The sequence below is a fragment of the Condylura cristata genome, unplaced genomic scaffold, assembly GCF_000260355.1.
Source record: "Condylura cristata isolate star-nosed mole 26May11 unplaced genomic scaffold, ConCri1.0 scaffold00003, whole genome shotgun sequence".
NCBI lineage: Eukaryota > Metazoa > Chordata > Mammalia > Eulipotyphla > Talpidae > Condylura > Condylura cristata.
The window spans coordinates 42611153-42623238 of NW_004567104.1; the positions used below are offsets into that span (position 1 = coordinate 42611153).

Consider the following 12086-nt stretch of genomic DNA (forward strand, 5'->3'; position numbering starts at 1 on the left):
GGGGGGGGGGGGGGGGGGGGGGTGGTGCCACATGAATTCACGTGCTCTATTTCTATAGATCAGAATATTATGGGAAAGGTCTGAGAATGGTATCAGAGGAAATTAATGTGAAGTGGGTACATCCCAGTTTGAGCTACTGTAAGTTTTGCCCCAACAATCCTGTTAGGACTCTTTGATAAGAAAATCATAGATTCAGTATGGTAGAGCTTTTTGTTACTATGAAGATTTAGGAGTATTTTAATGTGTGATAACAGGTGGAAGATGGAAATAAAATACAGTATGTAATTGTATATTATTTATGAGGTGGTTTCAGTGCTGGATATTTAACATTATAGAAAGTTTTTGTGTGACATAATGCAAATTTTACAATGGCTTCTTTTCACAAAAGACTATCAAGAAATACACTAAAAAATTAAAACTTATTGGTATTCCTGCCCAATAATTTTGTTGTTCACTTTTCTGAGTTTGGAAATTCCTTTTTTAAATTAAAATTTCTATTAGAGAAACTAAACAAAGTATTGGAGAAAGATAAACTTTAAGACCAACCCTTGGATGCTGACCACTGACCTGAGCATCTAGGAATGGAGAGGGTGGGAGAGAAGGAAAGGAGAAATGGGGTGGGGGGGCAGGAGTGCACAGTGGGCTGTGGTGGAGCACTGGGGATTCTTTGGTGGTGGGAAAATGACCGAGACCACACCTGGGGGGAGAAATCCCACATTGTGAATAAACTAACAAGGATGTAAAATAATCGTACATCACTAAAAATAACCATTTTTGACTGGTTACAAGTCAAGTTGCAAGTTACCTTCCAGAATGGATGCTCTTTGTTGAAGTAGCTACTCGAGAAAAACCAAGTTTCTGAACCGCATCACTATCACCACGCTGTGTTCCTACCACAGAAGCGCCCGGCATTTCACAGAGCCTCACCACTCCTCTTGTTGCCACTGGACTCCACACCCTTCTACAGCTTGTGTCATTCATTCAGGCCTCACCTACTTTTCTGTATTTAGTTTCGAAAGCATGGATGAGTTACAGTTTCCCCATTGTTTTTTCTAAAGTAGATGGTAGGAAAGAGCAGAAGAATAGAAAGTAGAAAAACAAACATGGCTATGCTAGGTCAAAGATGCTTGAGAATAAAGGAAATATTGAACATCAAGATTTCATGTGCTCCTCAAGTAGGTCTGCAATCAAAAACATGGTTATGGGGCTTCTCAAATTGATGAAACACTGGGATCTTGCCAAAGCCCAGTGATGCTGAAGCTGCTCATTTAGAGCTAAATTCCAAAGCAATAATTTAATGTCAACGACGATGGGGGGAAACTGACTCCACACTAGAAAATAAACCGATGCTTCATTTTTTAGTGTAGGTGACATAAATTCGTTTGTAGAAGATAAGTATTCAAGTGTTTAGAAGTATTAGGGCTTTTTAATTTGCTTTCAAGAATTCAACAAAAAAAATCACTTTCATAAATATATACATAAAAGATTGGGTAAAATATTAAGGATTGATACATTTTGGTAAAGGGCATGTAAGTGTTCACTATTTTCACTTCAACTTTTTTTTTTTTTTCCTGGTTTGGAAACAAGAAAAACACCATGAAGTGATAAATGTGTACATACCTAGGACTGATTCAATACATTTGGAGTGAGGCCTAAGAGCCTATGTTTAAATAACAATTCCAGAGAGTTCCATTACTGGTTCTACAGAGACCAAATTTTGAGAACAATGTTTAGACATGGTGGAGAATATTGTTTTCTTGCCAGTTTTCATCGTGAAATGGCTACAGTCCCCAGGTTTGAGGTATTTTAACTTTGAGAGCTACATTTGGTTTGCCTGAGCAGCCTTTGCCATTTTCTCGTCCTTGTAAGAGTGTTATTTCTTTCTCAGAAGATCTTCATCCCAATATACAATATACAGAGACTGACAGAATACCTACCTATCCCTTCCCTTTCACAAGCAGGCAAAAACAAATTTGCTAGATTTCTATGATGCCCAACAAATGGCCACAAATATAACAGCTGAAAACACACTTTATCTCACAATATGTGTAGATCAAAGACCCAAGCATATTTCATTGCATCTAATATTCAAGGTTTTCCCAGGTTGCAATCAAGTGTGAGTCTGGGGCCTGGAGTGCCCTTTTAAGTTCACTGACATTTGTCAGAATCCAGTTCCTTGAAGCTGTAAACAAGCAACAAGAGATCACCTGCTATTCCCCAGCATATGGCCCTCTTTACAACATGGCAGCTTGCTTCCTCAAGGCCAACAGAGAGTGACTCCTTTGTGTCAAGAGTCTGACCATCTGTTAAAGGACTCACTCCTTAGGCCAGCCCACCCAAGTAACCTCTCCTCTGGTTACCTCAGACATCAACTGACATGCAACCTTAGTGACATCGGAAAAATTCATTCACCTGTCATACAATGTAATCTAATCAAGGTCTCAAGAAACCAACATATTCACAGCTCCAGTCCATATGCAAGGGGAAGGAGTTATATAGACTGTGCATTCCAGGGAGTGAGAAATCTACAGCTTTCTTACAGTCCTATCCACTCATTATATCACTTGCTAGAGGCAGACTCTAAGAGGTCTCTCACCGATCACTCCATTTCCTGGTATTCAGACCCTGCACAGTCTTCTCCCACAGTTCCAGTGTTGTTCTGTGCAAAGGGCAGAAAACAGCCAAAATGATATGTGACTTCTGAGATTAGGTTATAACTGGCTTCTCTTTGGCTTCTATAGCTCTCTGATCACTCCCTCTGTGGGAAGTCAGCTGCCCTGCTGTGCAAGCAGCCTTGTGGAGAGATCCCTATAACAAGGAATTGAAGCCTCCCAAACAACCCAGTGAATAAGCTTGGGAGTAGTTTCTATAGCCCTTTTAAATGCCTGTCACCCTAATGATGCTAGCCAAAATAAGTCAGAAGGAAAAAGATAAATATCAGACGGTATAAGTTATATGTGAAATACAGTGAAACAAACAAAAGGTAAAGAAAGGGTCAAAACCAGAAATCTGATCATAAATCTGGGGCACACAGCAAAGGATGGGAATAGAGGGGTTCAAACCAGGGAGGGAAGAGCACAAGGAGTATGGTGATGGGTCACAGGTGATATTTTACTGGTGAGCTATGGGGGCTACGATGATGTAATAAAAAATAATTAATGAAAAACAAACAAATGACTGCCACTTTAGCCAACACCTTAACTATAAACCCATGACAGACACGGAGCCAGAAACAGCTAGTTAATTCTAGATTCCTGGCCTTTAGAAACAGTGAGAGATAAGTGCTTGTTTAAACCTGCATTATTTTTTTTTTTCCAAAATGCAGCAAAAGAGCTAATACAACACCTCCCCTAGGCCAGACTAGGGTAGGAAGAATGAAATATGCCTTTAGGAAAAAGAGGTTCACTAACAACATGGGGAAAAGTAGATATACAATGAGTCCTCAAAGAGAGGAGCAGAGTCAAACCCCCTTGGTTGGATGGTACAAAGGAGACAATGGCATTGTGCCTCAGCATCTAGGTCAAGAATGACTTAGTGTCATGCCTGTTTCCAGTATTTTCATCTAACACATTCTGCTTCCTAACCTCCCCCCCAACCCCCTGTAAGTTCAGGGTCTTCCACAGTTCATTCCACCTGCTGAAAACATTTTCACTTTCTATCTCCAATAAGTACAATTTTACACTGATATGCAATGCAGTCAAAGTTGACTGTTCCTCTTCCTTATCTCTCAGCATCTGATTAAACTGACTTGAATCCAGTTTCTGGATTGCAAACAGGTACTCCGACTCATGAAAACCCTCTGCGTGATTAATTTCATGCCTCACTCTGGTCACTTTTTGTTCTTATTTTATTGTATCTTTCCCTACAAGGTCATATTGTCTGACCCTGAATCACATGTTAGAGGTCATGTTTTTCAGGTTCCCTGGAAAAGAAGTTCTCTTTACTTGTGTTTCTGAGAAAGTTCCTATAGAATTTTCTCCCAGGGAAGTCTTAGCATGCTGAGAACACAGCAATTTGACTAAATCATCTACATTTATCCAGGGTAAATTTCCTCTATAGTGTATGGCATTTGGCTTCCTGACTTAGCTAATCACTCTCGGTTTTGAGCCAACTGTTCATGCTGAAGTAGTCCAAGAAGTCATTGTAAAAAGAAAACACAATAAACAAATCCCACACATGAACCAAGCCAAGATTCTGAATTCTATGACGAGGTTCCACATCTAGTTCATACTTTTGATTCTCAATTCTGGACCACAGTGAGTTTATTAATTGGGATCTTTCTCACTTACTCTCCTTCATATCATAAATTGTATTTTTCTTCTAAGTAACCCAGCACCATTTCCAAAGTGACAGAAAAATAAAGCATTTCAAAATGTGTAATGTATAATCCTAAATTACATAATTATATTAATGGTGTTTGCTTTTGATTCAATACATCTGCAGCTAAAAACTGAGCTTAAGGAGCTCAAAGAAATTGACATGAACAATAACCTCGATTGCTCCCCTAAAGAATGTTCTCACTTCACCATATTGGTTAGTATCAGTGACTTTGGAAACAGACTATACCCAGCTTTTCCATTTAAAGTCATGTAACATTGGCCAAGCTACCCAATTATTCTAGCTCAGTTTGTATCTGTGACATAGCAATAGTAGAAATATCCACCCTGAGATCATTGTTATAAGAATTATCTTATTATCAGGAAATTGGGTCTTCCTATCAGGAAATTGGGTCTTCCTATCAGGAAATTGGGTCTTCATGGTGGTTCAGGAAGACAGCACATTAAGCTATGGCCACCTCAGCATAAATTTGATCCCTATCCAGGGAACTAACCCTCATGATGCAGCATACCTCTTCGGGCTCATCTGTTGCTCCCCTCAGCAGTGTATTTCCGAAGATCTGCCTATTCTGCTCCCCACTCTGTCACTGGTGAATCCTCTCACCTCCCCTGCACCTCTGGCCTACACTCCAGTTCTTGTAAATAAAACTTTGAAAATGTATATGAGGAAAATATTTCAAATACTACAAGGAAAACAACATGAGTTAGACAATAAGTACAACCCATAAAGAAATCTGATTGTGTATCTCACCACAGCAGGTACTCCTTAGGCTTTAGAATCATTCAGAAGAGACAGCTCCCTCACATCCTGTGTAGTGTGGTTCTCTCTGTGGATAAAATTAGAGTAAGGTGATCCCAAAGTATTAGCACCCTAAAGTATTAGTATTAGAGTAAGGTGACCTCGGAGTATTAGTACATTCCAAGAAGAAAAAAAAAAAAGTACATTCCCTTGCAGGAGGATATTGTACCACATTAAAAATTATTTCTACAACATATTTGTAAATCATGTCTAGCATATAAGAAAAAATAACTAGACACTCAAGCACTCAAGAGACAATCTCATAGAAATAAAGTAACCCTAACAAATGCTGCAGATGTTGCAGTTTTGGACATAAATAACCTCCTTATGTTGTTCCAGGAGACATGACACAGTAGAGAATTTTGTTATAAAAGTGAAAGCCATTTTTTAATTTTTTGCTCTTTATTTTTGAAAGCTATTTAAAAGGACCAAACAGGCACTATTAGAATTTGAAATAAATTAACAATGTAGGGTCTCTTTATTCTTTCTCCCTTTCCTAGTAAAGTTACCCTTTTGGATATTAAAAAAAAAAATTTACTCTTAGACTAATTTTGTTTTTGCTTTATTTTTTTTATGTACAACATATGCACAGAATCATGTGGAATTTGTCATTCTCCACTACATAATACCCCCTATGTTCACCAATAAGCAACAATTCAATACAGTGATACAATAGTTATTTAGATAATCAAAGAAAATTTGTTGCCTGCAACATAAATTGATAAGAAAGAATGATCTAGAATAGCACAAAGAGAATTTTAAAAGTGAAAACAAAGGAAAGTAAGAAATCTTTTTACCTTGAAAAAAGGCAATCTAAGTGGAATTCTAGGGTACAAAAAAGAATGAGTAAGAGAAATGTTTGAAGAAATAATAGACTAGAATTTTCCCAAACTGAAAGACTTTGCTTTATATAAGCATTTAGAAGTCAAAAAACTAAAGAGAAAATAACCAGTAATCTCATAATATAATGTTAAAAACCAAAAGGAAAGGAAAATCTTGAAGTAGTAGGAAGTAACAAAAAAGGCAGATTGCCTTCAAAAGAGCAACATTTGAACAGATATCTGACTTTTAAGCAAAGTTAACAGATGCCATAAGACAAAGGAATATCTTCAAAGCACTAAAAGTAGCTAATACCCAACTTAGAATTATGTCTAGCAAGAATACATTTTTTTTTTTAAAGATTTTTATTTGTGCATACAGAACTGGGGTACAGGCCAGAGGCTCAGGGGCGGTGAGAGGATTCACCAGAGACAGTGGGGAGCAGAAAAGGCAGATCAATGAAGTACACTGCTGAGGGGAGCAGCGGCGGGTCAGGAGAGGTCTGCCGCGCCATGTGGTCACCTCCCGGGCAAGCGGGAATAGAACTCATGCGGAAGTGGCTTTAGCTTCTCAGTGCAGTGCTTTAACCCGCTGCGCCACCAGGGAGGGCCGCAAGAATACATTTTAAGAATAAAGTGAAACAAACAATTTTTAGACCCACAAAACAGAATCTGTAACTAGAAGGCCTGTACTGCTAAGGCATATTTTGCTGGCAGAAGGAAAATAATGCCAGGTGGAAGCCCAGATTCAGACAGGAATGAAAAGCAAGGAAAAAGTAGCTAAACAATCCACACTTAGGTAGAGTAAATTTTTCTACCACACAAGTTTAAATATTTATAGTGCATTTATATATTATTTATTTGTTTAATAGATGTGCAAAATTAGGGGCAAACTTAAATAAGTAGATTGCTGATGATGTAAAATATAAATAAAGAATAATAACTCAAACTTTAGCAGGGTCTAAAAGGAAAACCTAAAAGAGTTGGAATATCTCAAAAGAGTGTAAGGAACATGAAGAGGATAAAATACCAATTAATATGGTGATTTTAGTACCAAAGACATATGTCATGATCTCATGGTTTATCAGTAAAGTACTGCAAAAAAAAAAAAAAATGTAATTCACATGCAAAAAAAAATGTAATTCACAAGGAAGTAAGGGAAAATCCAGAATAATAAATTCATGAAGTAAAAGAACAAGAAGGAAATTTGGGAGAAAAAGGAAAAATAGGTAGAAAGCACTGAGAAAATTAGGAAGCTATTTATACTATGTAATTCCAATTGCTTGAAATTCTAACAAAGGATAAAAAAATCTAAACATGCAAAACTGAATAATAAAGTTCAGATTTTTTAATTAGGTTATAAAATGAAAGAAAAGCAAGAAGTTAGGAAGTTAGGAAGAAGCTTCTTTAGAGAGGTGGTGGAAGCTTGGGTACACAAAGGGTTAGGAATGCACCATCACTTAACTAGGTGACTGCCTGATGGATTTTAGTATCGTACTGATTCATTTAGCTATTTGTATTTTGTACACTTCCTTGTATTTATTCTATTTCTATAAAACATAAGTCTAAGGGAGATCTAAATGTGCTGACATGGTACAATCTTTGGATATATATGGGTAAATCAAATAAGGCACAGAACAGCAGAAATAGTTTGGTCTTGTTAGAATAATAAAGCACACAAACTCATATACCTTCCTGTACTCACACATTTTTAAAGACATGCACCATAAATTTAAACTGGCCTTCTGTCTTGAAAGAGGAGACTAGGACTTTGGTAAAATTTATGGAAGTGGGGGAGCCAATTTCCATCTACATGCTTTTATTTACTGTGAAAATACATTCTGAATTAAATTTTTAAATAAAACAAAACTTCATCAACCTATAAATCAATTATGGTAACAGGATTACCATTTGAAGAAACAATTTTCAAATTAATAACTGCATTTTGAAATCTTAATTTAAATCTGGTAATATAGCCAAGAATTTTAAGTCATTGCTAAATTTGTTCAAAAGTTGAATGAAAAGTTGTTTTATTTTATACAGACCCCCAGGAATTGATTGTCTTTCCATTTCCCTCAAAGAAAAGGAATATAGGTATAGATAATTCATTTTTTATTTCAAGTTGTTTCTAGAACATTGGCAAGAAGCCTTCCATCTGCATTACAATGGAGTGGTACTAAAAACAGGAAACAAAGTTAGGGTAAATTGAATGGCTGAATTTAAAAATCTGCCATACATCATGAAATTGTTCTTTAGGTTTTTAGTATTATGAATGGTGGGAAAAGATTAGATTCAAGTAATATGGATAATCTGGATTGTTAGAGCAATTAGAATTAATGCAGTGCACATTTCAGGAATTTAGCAATAAAAGAAAATACCCTTTGTTACCAAAGTGTGAAGAGCTGAGATGCCCAGGATTTGTAGGTTATACAACAGCTTGAACATAAGCTTCTAATTTTGCTTCTTTATCTCTTTAAGTAAAAATTTAGGGAAGCTTTTTTTTTTTTTTTAAGAAAAAGATACCAATCAGAAAAATAGAGGGGGAAAATCAGCAAATTGTATTAGCTAGAAAAAGACAGGCCAATAGGAATGACTTAGTGGATCCAAGAAAAGTAATCTCTAGTCAGTACTGGGAAGGTGAGAGAACCAGCCAATCTACATTACAATATGTTCAAAAGATGAACTGTCTTTGGAACTGGTGATGAAAGGAAAGTAAGATTAGAAAATCTGTGAGAGCTATTTCTTGTAGCCATCCAGATGCCCTGAACACTCTGTCATGGACTACATGGTTGTACTGCCCCAAAACTCTTAAGTTGTAACCATAAGACCCAAAGTAACAGTAATAGGGTACTAGTGACCTTATAGGAGAACTTGCTGCTTCCTTCTCTAGGACATGTGAGGATACAAAAAGCAGATGGTCCTCTGTAACCAGAAAAGTACCTTGCCAGACATGGAATCTGCTGGCACCTTGATCTTGGACTTCCTCGACTCCAGAACTATGAAAAATGTTTAAGCCACTAGTCCGTGGTAATTTGCGAACACTGTATAAACAGACTAAGACATTTCCAGTGACAGCATGGGGTGTTTAGAATGATAACAACATACACATATGAAGAAAAGTTGTACTCGTATCATAGAATTTTCTAAGCAGAGCAGGACAGCACTTGAACTGGTCTACAATTGGCTTAAACATCTTCAGAAATTGAGAGCACATGGCCCTGAATTTTATCACATTTGGTGTGGGACTAGGGAAGAATTCACTTGGAGTGGATTGAACTTCCTTGGGTGCCAAAGGAAGACATACCCTGGCTTTCTTATGAGCTTGTCCAAATGTGGGGCAGAAGGAGAAGGAATAAAGTAGGGCTTGCAAGCTCTCAGCAATTAAAAATAAACTATATACATGTATATAATAATTTATGAACTATATATATGATTTTGCCTCTATAGAGACAAATGCACTAATTAAGAAGTTGAACCATTCAGATCCCCTCCTATAATCCACTTTGCTGAGCTATAATTCCTCCTATAATAATCATGAGAGAAATCAGGAAGCCTGCCTGGGATTTTTAAGCAAGATGTCTAGACAATGATACAGGCACAAATTAAAGTAAGGGTTCATATTAAATGATCAAATATTACTAGGTATCTGAGGAAAGTGTCTACTGTGGAAGAAAACATCAAAACAGGACTGATCTCCCTTTCAAAAAATCCATAATAAATAAAGAAGGGGGTGATAAACAAAATCAATTGAAATATTATTCTCCTCAGGGAAATGATAAAGTGCTACATCCATAGCAGGAAAAGGATGGCAAAAAAAAAACCCTAAAGGAAAGGAGAAGAGTTCCAGAATTGACTATCTAACAATAGAAATGGAGTCATGAGAAGGTTAGAAGATGAAGCTGAAGAAGATATATAGGAAAGCAGAGCAAAGACAGAGACCATGACTAACATAAGACAACTGAATGACAACTCCTGAAAGTTTAGGGGAAAAAAAAAAATTATTCAAGAAAATTCTCCCAAATGACAAGAAATTGTATTACTGAATAAAGTAGATTACCTATACCTGTACCTATAAAGCCATTTCATTTTTAAATTTCTTTTTTTAAAGATTTTATTTATTTATGCATACAGAACTGGGGTATAGGCCAGAGGCGTAGGGGCAGTGAGAGGATTCAGAGACAGAGTGGGGAGCAGAACAGGCAGATCGACAAAGTACACTGCTGAGGGGAGCAGTGGGTGAGACAGGAGAGGTCTGCTGTACCATGTGGTTACCTCCAGGGCTGAGGATCGAACTCACTCTGAAGCAGCTGGAACTCACTTGCAGTGCTGTGCTTTAACCCACTGTGCCACCAGGGAGGGCCTCATTTTTAAATTTCAGTGCACTAGTAAAAAATAAGATCTTACCAACTACCATGAAGAACAAGATCAAAAAGGACCAAAAGTGCAATAACTTTTGATTTTGCAGCAGACAAGAAGTGGAGTAATATTCAGTACCCTACGGGCCCTCCCTGGTGGCGCAGTGGGTTAAAGCACAGCACTGAGAAGCTTAAGCCAATTCCACATGAGTTCGATCCCCACCTGCCCCGGAGGAGATCCACATGGCGTGGCAGACCTCTCTTGGCCTGCCCGCTGCTCCCCTCAGCAGTGTACTTCGTCGATCTGCCTGTTCTGCTCCCCACTCTGTTCCGCTCCCCACTCTGTTCCTGGTGAATCCTCTCACCCTCCGCATCTCTGGCCTGTACCCCCCAGGTCTGTATGAATAAATAGATCTTTAAAAAATAACATGCAGTACCCTGAAAGAAAATGACTTGTAGCCTAAGATTATAGTCAAACTCAAACCTTATAAAGATAAAATGACAGTTTCAGACATTCACACTCACACAAACAAAAAAAAATTTACTCCCATTCTTTCTCATAAAGCTACTGGAGGCCCTTTCTGGTGGCACAGGGGGTTTTGGCATCTCAGTGCTAGGAAGCTCTCCGCAGCCAGGGAGCTGACCCACATGGTGCCTCCTGTCTCGTCCACTGCTCCCCTCAGCAGTATACTTCTGCCTGTTCTGCTCCCCACTCTGTCTCTGGTGAATCCTCTCACCCTGCTGTACCTCTGGCCTGCACCTCAGCTTTTGTATGCATAAATTAAAAAATCTTTTATAAATAAGAAGCTACTAGAAATGTGCTCGACCAAGATGAAAGTATAAGCCACATAAAAGGAAGACATGGCTCAGGAAACATGAGTTCCAAATAGGGGAGTGAAGGGATTCCTGAAAGGAGTTAACTGGCATCCTGAGATGCTAGCTGGTAACTAAACCAGACTGGAACAGTGCCAGCCTAAACAGACACGCTGCTGGATGTTAAGGCCACATCCCTACTGCTTTGACATAGTTAAAAAATAACTACATGACCCAGAAAATGTGACCCCAACAAGAAAAATGTGGTGATCCTGACAATTTGCTCTTTTCTGTAGGTCTTGTTGCCTCTATTGCCTGTGATTTAGTTCTGAGAGCTGGAAAAAGGCTACAGTGAACTTAGAAGCAAGATACCCAAGGAAGTTTACTTTGCTCTCACTGATCCATGTTTAGTACCTGTTTTCTGTTACAGCCGCTCCAAATTCATAGACTGTGGTGAGCCTCAAATTTCTTAGAACTCATACATGGCCTCTCCCACTGAACACTCTAGAAGGTAAACAGGCAGGAGGCAAAACCCAAAACACAGACTACTGAGTTTATCTTGTTTGGAAATCCCTCATACAACTCATATTGTATTTACTGTCTTATGGGGAGGGAATGTATGTAGAAAAATGTTAAAAAGCAAACACTGGTGGATCATAAGTTCTATTTCATACCCTGGATAGAAGAGTATTCAGAGTTCTTTAAATTTTTTTTGATTAAACATTTACATATTTTCACATATCACATGCAGAAATAAGCCTGTTCAAACAGTAATGGTTGAACTGTAAACTTGTAAATTGGGGGAAAAAAAAACACCTAAATGACTTCTTAGCAATAAATATTAAAATCAGGCATGCTTTTGATTCAGTAACTCCACTTCTTAAAAAAAAGTGTACGAAGTTGAGTAAAAGTACAAAGTACATAAAGACTTTGCTAATCATAAACAAACAGTGAAAAGTTGGGA

At 37.9% G+C, this 12086-nt stretch overlaps 1 protein-coding gene across 1 annotated transcript in view; it reads right to left on the reverse strand.

Annotated features, from left to right (window-relative positions):
* Nucleotides 1-912, reverse strand: part of HHLA2 (HERV-H LTR-associating 2) — a 19408-nt gene extending 18496 nt beyond the window's left edge. Inside the window, exon 1 of the mRNA XM_012730581.1 lies at nucleotides 806-912. Within this exon, the coding sequence (XP_012586035.1) occupies nucleotides 806-912 (107 nt within the window). The remainder of the gene's footprint in view (nucleotides 1-805) is intronic.
* Nucleotides 913-12086: the final 11174 nt, after the last annotated feature.